The sequence below is a fragment of the Colius striatus genome, chromosome 2 (genome assembly GCF_028858725.1).
Source record: "Colius striatus isolate bColStr4 chromosome 2, bColStr4.1.hap1, whole genome shotgun sequence".
NCBI lineage: Eukaryota > Metazoa > Chordata > Aves > Coliiformes > Coliidae > Colius > Colius striatus.
The window spans coordinates 27,867,062-27,883,054 of NC_084760.1; the positions used below are offsets into that span (position 1 = coordinate 27,867,062).

At 39.2% G+C, this 15,993-nt stretch overlaps 1 protein-coding gene across 2 annotated transcripts in view; it reads right to left on the reverse strand.

Annotated features, from left to right (window-relative positions):
• Positions 1–15,993, reverse strand: part of MYT1L (myelin transcription factor 1 like) — a 129,186-nt gene that overhangs the window by 13,987 nt on the left and 99,206 nt on the right. For both annotated transcript variants that reach the window (XM_061989713.1, XM_061989712.1), the window contains exons 15-16: positions 11,853–11,936; positions 10,314–10,535 (exon numbers count right to left, since the gene is read on the reverse strand). In XM_061989713.1, coding sequence (XP_061845697.1) covers positions 10,314–10,535; positions 11,853–11,936 — 306 coding nt within the window. The remainder of the gene's footprint in view (positions 1–10,313; positions 10,536–11,852; positions 11,937–15,993) is intronic.

The following is a 15,993-nucleotide window of genomic DNA, read 5'->3' on the forward strand; positions in this document are numbered from 1 at the left end:
GGAGAGAGGTTCTGCAAACAAGCTAGTTTTGTTCGCATGGAGATTACTGCAACTCACAGAGGCATCTCTCCTCCTCCCCATCGGACAAACAACCCTGACTACCTTTGTATGGTGTTGGAAAAAACTGTTGAACAATTCCAACCTTTGTAGAGCTTGTTCCCTGGCTAAGTTTTTTTTTTTTCTTTTTTCTTTTTTCTTTTTTTTTTGGTGCATTTACAACTCACATATGAATGCTAGTGATGAAGAACTTTCAGTTAAATTTTCATCCAGGAGGGAAAGATAAGTGAAAAGGACTAAAAATTTGATGCAATGTGGAAAGTGGCAGCTCCTAATCCAAGTTGTTTTCCAAAGCTGCTGAGGAAAACAGCTGAGATTTTATCCTATTTAAATAAATCTTTGCATTGGTTCCAGAACAAATAAAAATTAAAACACTACCTAAGTGGGCAAAAAGGAATATAGAGACATTATGATTAAAACAGAATGTAAGCTTTTAAAAATTACTTTAATGATATCTAATCATCATTTCAGAAGGACTTTCAAGAAATGACTACTTCCTTATTTCAGAGGGGAAGGGTTAAAGTAGTATTAAAATCTAGTCAGTAAAGCACAATATAGAGTGAATGGATACTCAGAAGACGAGAGGGTATTTGTTTTTTACTGGAGATTTAAAAGGTAAAATAGTGTTATAGCTTAATTATGCTTACTCCTCATAACAAAAGAATAAAACAAGCATCAGGCAAGAAAAAACAAAACCAGAAATTATGCAGAACTATAAACATGGCCAAGCTTTACAGAAAAAGCTCTGAAAGCAGATTCAATTTGAAAGGAATCCCCCTGGGGCATAAATATACACCAGAAAAAAGGAGTAATGAATCTTGAAATGCTGAAAGTGTAAGAGCACTGTCAAAGTTGCTCTTCAGCTGGGCACAGAAGTCCTGTGGCAAATTTACATCATATTTTTGTTAATTAAAGTTGCTTAGTCACTGAAGAGGCACTGTGGGTGGGCTTCTCACATGTGCTAATGAGCTGTGACCTGTATCATCCCCCAACAGGGGAAGAGGTTTGGCTCTTGCCCAATGATGCAAAAACTGTTCAAAATTCTTTAATTTCTTCTTTAGTGAGTGAGGAAGTACTGCAGTACATTACTTAATTTATAGGTGACCCTAGCAATTAAGTTATGGAGGACCGTGCACTTAATGGGGAACCACTGAGTGCCCCAGGAGCTGAGGGCTGCCTACTGCAAAGTTTCTCAGCCTCTCTCCTGCCCGTGACTGCACACAATGGGACAGATGACCTGAAGACTGGTGGGTTTAGTGGTCAGTTGAATAGGGCATGTATTGGGAAGGAGAAAACAGGGGAGACTTCCCTGTGTATAAATAGGGGAAGTGTTTCTCTTGCATACCTCTCATTAGTGCTCTTAGGCATCTTGAAGTTGCAAGGGATCTCTTTAGTGACTGAGTCCAGCTGACTATAAATGAAGGACAGTTTCTCTAGGCACTTTTACAGACAGCAGAGAGAAAAAAGTACTTCAAGAGGAAAATTTGTCCTACCTGAAATCTAAAAACCCATCCAGTCACCTGTGCTTTTGGATGGGCTGTATCTGGAATGAGGGCAAGCAAGCTTTATAACCAGAGAGCTCCTACTAGGTGCCTGAAATCAAGGAGATGTCACACTGCAAGCACCTCTACAAATTACTGTCTGCTGTTATTTGTCAGGTCTGCTCAGCAAAATGATTTTTCATGTTTATATTGTGCAGTTTGCTTTTCCTAATACGAATTTCATATTATTTTTGCCTTGACTTTCCCAAGGTAGGTAAACCTCTTAAGTCCTTTTAGATTAGCTGTTAGGAGCTTTCCGGTTTAATACACTGTTCATCTGATTAAAATGCTATTCCACATCCTTCTTCCAACTTGTAATGAAAGAGCTGGCAGAACTACCCACAGTCAAAGGGCCTAACTCCTTCAACAATCAGGATCTGCATTTAGTCACTTCTGACTTTCACCAAATTTTAACTGATTCAACTGAAATCTTCATGGCAGGTGTCTGGCCAGGCCTAGGTTTTTTCTAAATGTCATAGGAAAAACGTTTCCATTTCTCAGAACATATTTGTGTGCCACTCTTTTGCGCATAAACCTTAAGGGAAAAAAGGTGGAAAAGAAATCAGTTAACAGCTCTAATTGCTCATGAATTGGGGTAAGTCTTGACATTTCATGGGGTACTGCTCTCAGTTTAGAGATGCATTCTGCTGTCCTCATGAAAACAACTGTAGATTTTGCAGGGTTCTAAGTCTCTGACATACGCTCACTAGATGTGAGCTAGTGTTTGGCTGCTAAACCCTCCGTGTATGTTATGTGTGACAACTGGGAGCGCCTGCTCTGCCACCAGCCATGCTCAGGGCTGCAAGGCCTGAAGCAGAAAGGCTGCTTGCTGGAACCAGCACCTGTGAGATCACCTGTCCTCTCTGCCAGTGCTCAGGACCAGCTACTTGAGGGCCAGATGCCTCAAATGCTGAGGACTGAGAAGCACAGCAGAAGGATGACCAAACAGGAGCCATGGGGACAGAGAAAGAAAGAGGGTCAGCACAGATGGAGTACAAGAGGAGGAGAAATGTGTTGAAAGGTGATTTAGAAAGATCCCTTTTCCCTCGAGCTTATGGGTCAACACAAAATTCCTAAGTAAAAAAAATCCTTTGTACTGTGAGATTCACCTCACAGATTTTAGTTTAATATTTTTCTTCTTTATGTATAGTATTATTACACCTAATTGCCATATTTTTCTCCTTGCCTTCTTGCAAATGTCAGCACATTGGCATGTCTGTCATCTTTCAATAACATCACCATGATGACACTTATCGTCTGTCGTAATTAGTTAAATGCAGTGAGTTTGGTTAGTTCTTCTATACTCTTAAAATTGTATGACTTCCTCCTGATGAAATTGCAGTGTAGAGCTTGTAGGAAAAAAGAGGTAGGAAACAGCAAAATAAGTTGATATGCAGGGAGGGGACAGATAGTTTAAAAACAAGGAAACACACAGACACTAAACTTTCAAAAATCTACTAGGGAAAAAGTGAAACAATGAGAATTAAGAGTGAATTAATTTTGACTCAAATGTGACACTGACAATTTACTGTAAAAACAAATAAAACAAAGGACAAGAGATGACAGGAGACCTAGTTGGAAATAGAAGCAATCAAATAATTTAATGAGTTGTATATTAAAAGCTTCTTACAAGTGTGAAGTTTGACAATATTTATGTTTCCTAAATAGATAAATGGAAGAACAAGAAAGATTTCCTCTCTGCAAAAGTTTTACCACTATTGTGGTTTAACCCACAGACAGCAGTTAAGCACCATGCAGCCACTTGCTCACTCCTTTCCCAGCTCCAGTGGGATGGGAAGGAGAATTGGGAAAAAATGGTAAAACTCATGGGCTGTGATAAGAACAGTGTAATACTGGAAAAAAAAAATCAGTCTGGACAGGCTGGAAAAGGTCCAGAGAAGGGCCACAAAGATGATCAGAGGACTGGGAAGCCTGTCATTTGAGGAAAGGCTGAGAGAGCTGGTCTCATTCAGCCTTGAAAAAAGAAGGCTTAGGGGACACGTCACCATGTCCCAGTATTTAAAGGGCTATAAAGAAGATGGAGACTCCCTTTCAAAAATTAGTCACATAGAGATGATGAGGGGTAATGGGTACAAGTTACTCCTGGGGACATTCCCATTGAACACAAGAGGAAAATTGTTCACAATGAGAAGAATTAGCTATTGGAATAATCTCCCCAGGAAAGTGGTGGATTCCCCAAGATTGAGCACTTTTAAATTGGCTGGCCAAGGTGCTGGGCTGTCTTGTCTTTTGCCAAGAAAAGTTGGATCAGATGATGCTTGAGGTCTCTTCCAACATGACATTCTGTGATTCTATGAATTATTTTACAGTTGTTTTTACACAAGGTATTTTAACATGGTATATCTCATGTTTGCAGCATGGTTTGCAGCACTGACCACAGTAAGATATCTTTCATTTGCATTACTGCATAGTGAACATTGTATCAAATATATATACACATATCCATAATCTCAGATCCAATCCAACTTTTATTATATTTTCAGTTGTTTAATAAAGCTTCTGATTTTTTCTCTTTGCATTTATTTGCAAATAGCAGAACTTAAAAAAATCTTCAGGTTTTACTTCAAGTAAGCTTCTTATCCTGCTGAAAAGTCAATACCTGCTATGAACTCTTTACCTCCATCTAAATTCTGGGCACTTCCATTTCTCCATGAACTGAAACGAGTAGCTGATGGCTAAGTGCAAGTGCTACTGTCTTATCTGTAGGCCTCACACAAGACTGCATCAATACAAAGGCTATTTCAGGTCCAAGACTGATTTTGCTCAAATAAGAGAGGCTGCAAGCCTACGTTTAAAACATAAAAGTTGGAATAATCTAAGGCCTTCTCACACCTTTATAACCACAGAACTCACTCCTAAAAGACTTGTTCACTGAAGTAATGCTAAGTATTTCTATGTTTTTTAAATGCCAAAGATAAGAAAAGCTGATACTAAGAGAGGATGGGTCTTCAGACAAAGACTGAAAGCTCTATGAAAAAACAGGAACAAATTTGCAGTCACCAGTACATGATTGTAGACGCAAGGAATCTGGATTATAGAGCTGCTGCCCCTATGGCACTCTGCGTGTTAACACTCACCCCATATAAACCCTGGGGTGAGATGCTGTTCTATGGACACAGGCTCAAGTTGCAACCCTGACCACAGGTGGCACTTGCAAACCCTTCCTCAGGAGCTGCACAGCTCAGATCTGTGACCAAACTAGAATTTGTGGAGGAAACAACACTGGTTGAGCTCCTTCACCTCAGGACCTGTACTTGAGGTGACAGCTGACCTGAGTGCACTACTGTTCTCTTCCTCCAGGCTTTCTGACAGCCTTACCATTAACTAAGCCTCCCTATGCATAAAGTGAATAGTTCACAGCTGTCACATGTAAACATTCCCATAATCACCTCACAATTTCTACATACATTGCTTTGGAAGGGAAAATGCACCAGATGATGTCCATTACTACCTCCCAGAACATATAGATATTTTGCAAACACAGTGGCATGCTCTTGCTGCTTAAATAAAAATCCTATTCTATAACATTGTTTACCAATCTTGGAATCCCATTGTCCTCAGCAAGGATACAAGCACACTAAAGAACAATTTCCCTGCTCCACATTTGCATCTCTATTTCTCATTAGCTTGTAAATAGAGAAAATACTTTTAATTTTATTATCTCTTGTATATTGTGGCTCTACTTGCATATGTTTTTGTACTGGTTTTGGCTGGAATAGAGTTAATTTTTTCTCTAGTAGCTGGCAGAGTGCTACGTCTTGGATTTGTGGTGAAAACAGTGTTGATAACAATGGATGTTTTGGTTATTGCTGAGCAGTACTTGCACAGAGTCAAGGCCTTTTCTGCCTCTCACCCCACCCTACCAGTGAGTGGGCTGGGGGTGCAGAATGAGTTGGGAGGGGACAGAGCTGGGACACCTGAGCCCAAGTGACTCAAGGGATATTCCAGATAACATGACATGCTCAGCAGATAAAGCTGGGGTAAGAAGAAAGAAGGGGGGATTTTCAGAGACACAGTTTTTGTCTTCCCAAGTATCCATTACACATGATGAAGCTTTGCTTTCCTGGAGATGGCTGCACACCTGCCTGCACATGGGAAGTGCAGAGTCAATTCCTTGGTTTCTTTTCTTGCATATGTAATTCTTGCTTTACTTATTAAACTGTCTTTGTCTCAACCCATGAGTTTTCACCCTTTTAATCTTCAGGTTCTCTCTCTCCCTCCCACTACGGGAATGTGAGTGAGTGCCTGTGTGAGGCTGAGCTCCCTACTGGGCTTAAACCACAACAGTTCTCCATAGTAAAGGGTATTTAAAAGCTAATTTACTGTGTTTGAAATGAGTGAAAACTGATTTTAATAAAAATGGGCAGGAGATGGGAGCAAGAACATTGTCTTAGATCTGAAAAGGCATTTCTGCATTTAATTTCCACTGAAGTCAGAACAAACACACTTCCCCTTCCATGCTAAGGAGCAGGGTTGCTAAATCCAAGTATATTCTGAGAAAGTCCTCACTGATCACAGTATTAGAAATGATGTCATCCATAAAAATCTTCTTAAATTAAATATGAGGATGTAAGGGCCTGTTCAAGAACCAAACTGGAAAGCTACAGTATAATAACCAATTTACATTTCATTATAACCTATTTCATTTACCTATCTACTGACTCTATGCTTACATGCCTTCCAATTCATTTTCATATTGCTGATAGGTCACCTAATTTCACACTAGCCTCTCCTGCTAGCACAGGCTCCTTTTTGAAGCATAGCGCTCTTAATCCCATGCTTCAAGTCCCTCCTGATAACCCTCTGTTGCCATTCTTTCCTATGCAAACTCCTTGACAAAATAAAACTACTCACAGACATTTCTGAAGACAGCCATGGCAAATGTTAAAAAAACCTTTTTTGTTGTTGCCTTTATTTATAGGGTAGGATTAAAAACCTACTGAAATTTATGACTTTTCCCATTGACTACTTGCTTCTGCTGCAGAAGCATGCACACACAAATATGCATAGATTTAAAATCCAGGCTATGTGATACCACTTTGATTTTAACCAAGTACTGGTTTACCAGTCCTTGTGGATCATCTCCAGGGTCCATCAATATTAGTGAAATGACACCATGTGCACAACGTGCAACAGCAGCTCTAGGAAATCTTTGCCTCAAAATCCTATACATATATGGATGTGTATATATATATATATAATTAATTCAACAGTTGACATCATTTTCACGAGCCAGTCTACTGCTCTAGTTTCCAAAGCATTACAGTAGGTTGGATAATAACATATTAACATCTGTCTACAAATGGCAGAATACAAAAATCTCAAATAACACATTAAGGGCAACTATACATGCCATTAAAATATATACTTAGTCTGTGATAGAAGAATATTTGTAATGGGGAAGATGCATCACTTATAGGAGAGAAGTGAGCTGTGTTGGCAAAAATTAAGACTTTTGACTGTGACTTCCCTAGGAGCTTCTACCACTTCAGGTAATGGCCATAGCCCTGCTTTCTCCCCCTGCATGCTGAACACAGCTTCACCTGTTCTCAGCGTGTAACTGTTAAGAGCATTGCTTCTCTTCAGAAGGTGGTGTTTTGGATTTACAGCCATAGCTGTATAGCAAAATGTTGTTAGAAGATAAGACCACAGCTTATTAAAATGGATACTCTAAAACTGAGGGGATATTTCATCCTTAGGTAAAGAAATGCACAGTCTGTAATACTGGTGGGATTGAACTCCAGATGTCTGCATGGGATATATGTGTCAAAGCTGTCACAGAGCCCATTCATTTTACCAGGCTAAGACCCTTCCAGACCCCCTGTGAAGTACACTAAACACTCAACTGTCCTAATCAAAGAATGAGAGCAATCTCACAAATCTTCATTCATTTTTGCCAACCCAGTATGGTAATCTTACATGTTCTACAAACACTTCAAATGGCATACAGTACCTATTTATAGGCAGGGGAATCCCACTCCCTGTTGATTTATTCAGCGATATTTAGTTTACAACTCTGATTAAAGGCAGATGTCTACTTCACTGAGTGAAATGAAAACTCTCCAGATCCACTGACTCCATTTAGTATTTCAGAGGAGTAAAGGCACCTTGTTCACCTACAAGCAGATTCTTAAGGTAGGTGAATTTTTCTGAAGTTCAGTCCTACACGCAGAGTTTGATTCAGTCACCCATACACAGGCATGAAATGCCATGTGAGAATCACAGGATCACAGAATCTTAAGGATTGGAAGGAACCTTGAAAAATCATCTAGGCAAACCCCCCTGTCAGAGCAGAGAACCTAGAGTAGGTCATACAAGTAATTTATCCAGGTGGGGTTTGAATGTCCCCAGAGAAGGAGACCCCACAATTCATCTGGGCAGCGTGTTCCAGAGCTCCTTCACCTGAATAGTGAAGAATTTTTTCCTTATGTTTCTTTGGAACCACTTATGTTCCAGCTTAGAGCCACTGCCCCTTGTCCTATCATTGGACATCACTAAGAGCCAGACTCCATCCTCCTGACACCCACTCTTTACACATTTGTAAACACTAATGAGGTCACCCCTCAGTCTCCACTTCTCCAAGCTAAAGAGCCCCAGCTCACTCACCCTTTCATCATAAGGGAGAAGCTCCACTCCCTTCATCATCTTTGTGGCCTGCACTGAACTCTCTCTAGCAGCTCCCTATCATTAAGGCTGACACTGGATCTGAGCAACAGCTGGAGGCCATGTAAATTATCCTAAGGCATCTAAAATGCTTCTAAGCACTTCTCTTTGTGTAAGTAAATGAACTAAGCCCTTTCAACAGCATCTTAAGAATTCTACAAGAGTTCATAATAATTTGGAAATAATATGGTTTGTTATTAGTATTGCCACAGCTTATGGAAGCTTCAAGAAATTATTACACTTGCTCAGAACTTAGCATATTAGTGTTTTGTTACATCAAAACAATTATAAGTCTTTTTAAGCCACCTTTCATCCTCTGGTGCTCTTCTCCAACAATGGAGATCCTTTTTGCCCAAAAACTGCTCTTATAAGGTAAGTCTTTCATTTGTCAGTTTCTACTTAAGATAATGGTACTCAAGAAAGCACAGGACAGCTATGTGACTAAAAGTTGTATTTAGGCTTCTCCATTGCGAAAAACAAAACCAAACCAAATCAAACCAAAACTTTTCTCCACTTTTTAAATTCTAACTTTTCCATTAAAAAAATTTCTAGGTACCATTTGCCCTGTAATTTTAAACAACAGCTGAATTTAGTATCAGTGTGTTTCCTCTAGAAGTTACTCTAGTTGCAAGAAATTCTAAATTCTATGTAAATACTCCTTGAAAGAAATTTCTCAGTAGTTAGATTGTACTTTTCAACTAAAGGTAAAATAATGTCAAAATTTTAATGACAGATCTGTGTGAGTTAAATAAATGCTACACCATTATTAAGAAAGCTAAAACTGAAACATGAGCAGTAACACTGGTATTTTGTTCAATATCAGAAACTTTAATCCACAAACGGACATCTGCAGGAATGGTCAGGACTATTGCATCTGCCTCTCCCTAAAGCCTATGGGAGCTGCAGGCTGTGTAATATATTTGACCACTCAGGTGGTGGATCAAAATCTCCTCATGGTAGGTACTATACAAACACTGAGTAGAAAATCAGCTCTGAACCTAAGCAATAAATAGAAATTATGTGCATTAAGCCTGGTGAGGCTGCAGTAAGGGTAAGGCTTGTGAGTTAAGCTATAAAGGATGGTCAAGGAAAGAAAAAAAGGAAATAGTTACAGGAAAGAAAAGGAAGAAGTACACTTTTTACCTTTATACTGAGAACTGACAACAAAATCAGATCGGGTTGATTTAGTTAACTAAAAGGTACAGAAGTTCAACTGAGGTCTGTCTGGAGAAGGGTGACAAATGAGGTACATCAGCTTGACATATTTGAAGTAATAGAGTTTCATATTAGTGATTACATAATAAAAAATTTGCTCTGGCACTATAGTCATGTTCAGGCTGTGATTCACATCAAAATCTCCAAGAACATCCTTGTTTCTTCACAACTTAATACCTAAGATGGCAGCAAGATTTTTCAGTAATAGACTGGTCACTTTCTCTTCCTTTATCTCTTAACAGCTATGAAAAGTGTCATTACTGAAGTTCTCTTATTTTTGCCAAGTTTATGAAAAAATTGGCTTTGTATTTCTTTTGTCAGATATTTATATTCCATTAGTTTTAATTGATCTTCCGTATTCTACATTTATTGGTTTGAGCAAATATTTTCATTACCAAATGAATAAAAATAGTTTGTTTTTATAGAACTGGTTCCTTGAATTCTTTAATTCCATGTTCTGGTGTTTGGGAATCAACAATGTGCTCGATATCTTTGAAAATCAGGGGGATTCAGACGTTTATTACAAAAATTACCCTAAAGTAATTTGTCCAGAGTCACTCAATAAGGCCGTAGCAGATTTATACTTATTGTTATGTTAATTTTTTCCCCTAAAATTTTTGTGTATTACAGATTCAGATCTCAATCTACAAGGACCTGCATTAAAAAAAGTATCTTAATTTGCAATTATCCACAAATGTATGTTGGAAGATTATTTTCCAAAGGAAAATTCAAAAGGAATAGAGAAATACCATGACAAAAAGCTCTATTTCAAATCTTGCTCATCTACTTTAAATAACATGGGTCATGGTTACTCACCTACGATGAGTAAGAAAACTACCACTGACATGTCCTGAGCCATCACATCCTGGGGTCGGACATGACATTCCTTCCGTCTTCACTGACTTCCAAGAGAACTGTGAGCCATTGAGGTACCCATCCTTTTGCCTTTTGGCAGCTAGAGGACATCCTGATGCACTGCGATGGGATGCATATTTTCCAGTTATGTGACCCTGACCATCACAACCAGGAACTGGACATCTGGATAGCAGATAAATGAGATAAACTTTATTGTCTTGCCATCATACACCTGGTAACCTCTACCATAAAGTCAAAATAAACCCAATGTGAAGAGAAAATAACAATCATGCACTGTAGTCTTAAACATAGTCACGATACTCTTTAGTGGGTAAAATTACAAGCAGAACTTTCCTAATATGAAAAAACGTTCTTGGATAAACTGTAAGAAGGCTAGCCAGTAGATGAAGTCACAGTTGTTGATATCATGCAATTGCAACAAAAGGACCAAAATATGTATTTGCATTGTAGGTGTTCATTACTGTAAGTATCACACTGGAATTGAAATACTGGCTACCAAGCTCCACTCAGCAGGGAAATTGCCCATAAAAACTCTATAAGCATAAAATCCTTCTTAATATAATCCTTATTACATTTTATTTATGTGTAGATGACTTGTCTGAAGTCCTGAAAATGTTAGGTATAAACATTTAGTTATGAAGTGATCATAGCACCTCATCAGAAATGCTGAGCACCTTTAACCACTCTCTGAATAGAAGAGATTAAGCAAACTATGTGCTACAGCCTAGAGAGATTAGTGAAGGCAGTTTTGTATTCATCTGATGGTTTTCCTTACTTGGGAATTCCTCCCTACATTTGCCCTGTATAATTCTAAAAAACAACTAGAGTTAGAAGTAACAGGTCACAATCTTCAAAGAGAACAACTTTTGTTTTTCAGAATGCTGCCACATAATGTGTGCTGAAATAAGGCTGGTCACTTCACTGTTTGTCCTGCACTGAAACATTCCTGCAACTCTCCACCAGGGATACAGTCTTGGATGATCTATGCAGTCATTAAATCCACTGAGTTCAGTGGCCACTGGTATCAGAGCACCTTTCAAGAAGAAACTAGGACCTATTGGTAGGCATTTGCACCTCTTGCCAATTGTATAAACACATTTGTCACAGCAATCTAATATAAATACTCAATTCTCTATTCCCATAAGTACTTTATTTAGCGTGTATGGCTTGTCTATGGTATGCAATCATGCTCAAGGAGCTTTTTTAGGAGATAAACATCCAGGTAATTTTAAAATTTAATGTAAAAAATATAAACTGTTTCTAAATTATAGAAGGTTGTACCCTTGGCATTGTTTCCTTGGCAGAATATATCAGCACAGATCCTTGATTTGCAGTTCACTCATAGAAATCAATGTACCATCTGCTCTTGGATAACTGTCACACAGTAACATTTATACCTTAATAAAATGCCAAATATATATATCTATATCTATGACCTTATGAAACACATGAAGGCCCTTCGACAATATTTGTTCTCACCTAATTGGCTCTTGGTCTTCTTTGTCTTCCTTGCTTTGTGCTATCCTGATTCCGCTTTTCTTTGCCCGTGGACAGCCTGAAAGACTGAGTGAAAGGAAACATTTTAAACCACAATTTCTCATTCTTGAGTACAGTTTACAAGGGATACACTTTCCATATGAAAAAAAACCAAACAACCCAACACCAGAACTAGCAGAAGAGGTAATTCCATCCAGTTTGCAAAATCAAACCTCAAGTAGTTTAAATCAGGAGAGCTGCAGCATGCAACCACTAGGGGGAATCCGCGTATCTCAGTCTGTGATGCAGGACAGGACTGCAGACACAGTGCAGACCACACGCATAGGCAGTCCCCAAGGTGCCACGGAAAGCAGCTCTTCATCTCTCTGCCTAATAATCCGTCCAGCTGACTCAGCAGCAGCAACAGCTTTAAAAGGAATAGACGCCAGTACTTCAGGACTCAGATATATACATTCTCTGTATGTCTGAGAGGGAAGGAAGTATTGACTCATAAACTGGGAGTATTTCAATCTCTTCGTAGGACTAAAGTTTTCTCTAGGGAGTACATTAGTAACACTACGAAACCTTCTCACTCGTCATGTAGGAATCCTATAGAATTGTTGAATAAAACATGGCAAAGCTCAGAGCTGTACTCTGCCCTCCTGAGAAAGAGTTTATCCAGACAAAAAAATTTGGTAAAGACAAAGTTATACATTAGGCTAAGCAACATTACATTTAACTAGACACTACGAATATTGTTTTCAACTCTACAATATGGAAAAAGATGTAGCTTTCCCTTTGCATATGAAGAGTTCATTACAGAAATCATTTAGTAGACTTGACAATGACTTTAAAAGATAAACATTTTAAAAGTAGTCACGAACTGAGGACATAAATGCGTCTATTAAAAATCATGTTTTGTCCTCTACTTAAACGTTATTTCCATCTTAAAGTATCAACATTAAAAAAGAAATACATCAGTACAATGCCACCTTCAAAAGTGTTGAGACTGGAGACAAAGTAGTTGCACCAAAGAAAAAATTCTTAGATAAAAAACCAAACCAGAAGATTTCTGGTTTTGGCATGACAAAAGATTCTTCAGTGTTGCATAATAGGTCCTGTCTTCAAGAAGAAGAAACAGAAACAGTGGTAGCAAAATTTTCAGTTATTTTGTCTTGTCAAGACCAGTGAGAATTTGGAGGAACAACCAGAGAAAAGGGCAGTGCAATCACAAACAGAATACAGTGTTGGTAAAGAAAAAAAAATAGACAAAAATAGAATTTACATGCTGCAAAGTCATAAATAAGTAAATTAGAGAAAGTGAGGACTATTAAAGAATCACAGAATCTTACTGGTTGGAAAGATCATCTAATCCAACCTCCCTGTCAGAGTAGAGAACCTAGAGTAGGTCACAGAGGAACTCAACCAGGTGAGTTTTGAATGTCTCCAGAGAAGCAGACTCCACAACCCATCGGGTCAGCCTGTTCCAGTGCTTCATCACCCTCACAGTGAAGAAGTTTTTCCTTATGTTTTTTTTGGAACTTTATATGTTCTAGCTTGTACTTATTGCCCCTTGTCCTGTCACTGGACATCATTGAGAACAGCCTGGCTCCATCCTCCTGACAGCCACCCTTTACATATTTGTAAGCATTTAAGAGGTCACTCCTCAGTTTCCTCTTCTCCAAGTTAAAGAGCCCCAGCTCCCTCAGCTTTTCATCATTAAGGGAGATGCTCCACTCCATCATCTTGGTGGCTCTGTGCTGAACTCTCTTCAGCAGCTCCCTGTCCTTCTTGAACTGAGGGGCCCAGAACTGGACACAATATTCCAGATGTGGTCTCATGAGGGTAGAGTGGAGGGGGAGGAGAACCTCTCTTGACTTACTGCCCACAGCCCTTCTAATCCACTCCAGGATGCCACTGGCCTTCTTGGCCACAAGGCCACGTTGCTGGCTCATGGTCATGCTGCTGTCAACCAAGACCCTCTGGTCCCTTTCCCCTACACTACTCTTTAACAGTTTATTCCCCAGCCTGTACTGGTACATGGGGTCATTCTTTCCCAGATGCAAGACTCTACACTTGCCCTTGTTGAATTTCGTTAGATTTCTCCCCGTCCAACCCTCCAGCCTGTCCAGGTCTTGTTGAATGGCAGCACAGCCTTCTGGCATGTCAGCCACTCCCCTCAGTTTAGTATCATTAGCAAACTTGCTTACAGTGCCCTCTGTTCCCTCAGCAAGGTCATTAATGAACAGATTGAACAATACCCATCCCAGCACTGATCCCTGAGGGGCTCCACTAGATACAGGCCTCCAACTAGACCCTGCCACATTGATCACAACTCTCTGCCTTCTTTCATTCAACCAGTTAACAATACACTTCACTACCTGATCTTGTAACTAACCTTGTTAGCACAAGGTACTGGACATAGTGTCTTATCTAGCAGCTTTTAGTGAAATGGCATGGCTACATCAGTAGCAGTAAATGGAAGGGCCCTGGAACTGCTCTTTTCACCTAAGACCAACAAGCTCATATCCATGCAGCTAAATGATTTCTCTCGCAAAGCAGCACAGCTACACCCATACTGCTTATAGAGAATGATCTGGATCCACACTGAGCCCCAAATTATACCTGAGAATTGCCTGGAAGAGTTTTCGTGGCCCAGGGTCAGCACCATGCCAGGGGACATGATAACAATTTAATAGTGTAGGCATCTGCGCTCTGATGCTTGGGCTATTTCATTTTCTGGTTGAAATGCAGTTGACTATTTTTCTTTTTAAAGAAAGCTGCTGTTTACACCAATTTGTGTGGTGCACATCAAAGCACCATAGCTCCCTGTGTACACACTAAACCTCAGAAAGCCTGCACCACTTAAAAATAGTTTTCTTCAAAAGTAGTATCATAATCTGCAAGAAGATAGAGGCAAAAGGAATAGAATCTGAGGGATTTAGAATAAGAGGATGCAGGCTCTGGGGCAAGGGGGTAGTTCAAGAACAGGTTGGTTCATTGCTCACAATACAACCCAGACTGCAAAAAGTGGAGAGGACAGGTGTTACCAATATCCCTAGCTTATTTGTGATAGTAGTCATACCCAAGGTGTGATACAAATCATGTTTTGCATCTGAAAACTAAATAGTTAATAGAAATGCCTCAAAAAGCAACACTTTTTTAGGAAGTGTACAGATGGGTATGATTGTAGATGATGACATTTTCATAACAAAATATGAATGAAGAATTTCTGCCTTGGATAATGATTTAGTGCTTTCTACATATTAAATCAATTTAATTATCACCTACTTATTGGTATTTTGGTGCATCATCTTTTTTGCAATAGATCTTTCTATTCTGACACTATGATTTATTAGAAAATTCTAAGATCTTTCAGATCCTCTAAACAGACATTTTCAACAGACAGCTTCTGAGGTTATGATTAATTCATTTTTCCTCTGACAGCAGATTCACCAAGAAAACATATGTCAAGGATGAGCCTTGGCTTTATTTTTTTTTCCTATAATAACCAAAAGCTATTACAAAGCAAACATATTAATTCATTTTTATATCATTTTAATTCCTTATATATGAAGATGAAACACAACAGGGGAAATTCAATACCAATACATGCTGATATAACATCTTGCATACTTTGAATGAGCGTGTGGAACTGCAGAGAGTTATGGCAGAATTAAATCTGCCTTGCTGTTGAGCAGCCATTTTAAATACAGATGATACCTTGGCATCTGAGCAGCCATTTAGGAGAGAAGTTTGTCATTTCTTTCCTTCTGAAACTGAAAGTGTGGTAAGTGATGGTATCAAATAGAAACAAAAATGCCAACTCAGATGCAAGCAGAGGCAAATAAAAATTTTCAGTACGGGAATTAGAAAGCTTAACTGTGAATGTGTTGGGGGGTCTTTTACACTTAAGAGCTCCAGATGCAGGCTACCGGTTTGCTGCTGTTTTAAAGAGCATACATTTTTTCAGCATCACCACCTCAGAAATGGCCTTAACAGGTATCATGATCTGAACAGTGTGTAGCTGGCTCTGTGTAAATGTGACAGGTCTCCTGGGGACATCAGTGGTTTTAAGCAAAGACAACATTACTCCTTCAGTGTTAGTGCCCCCATGCTCGCAGGCAGTCAAGGACTCTGGGTC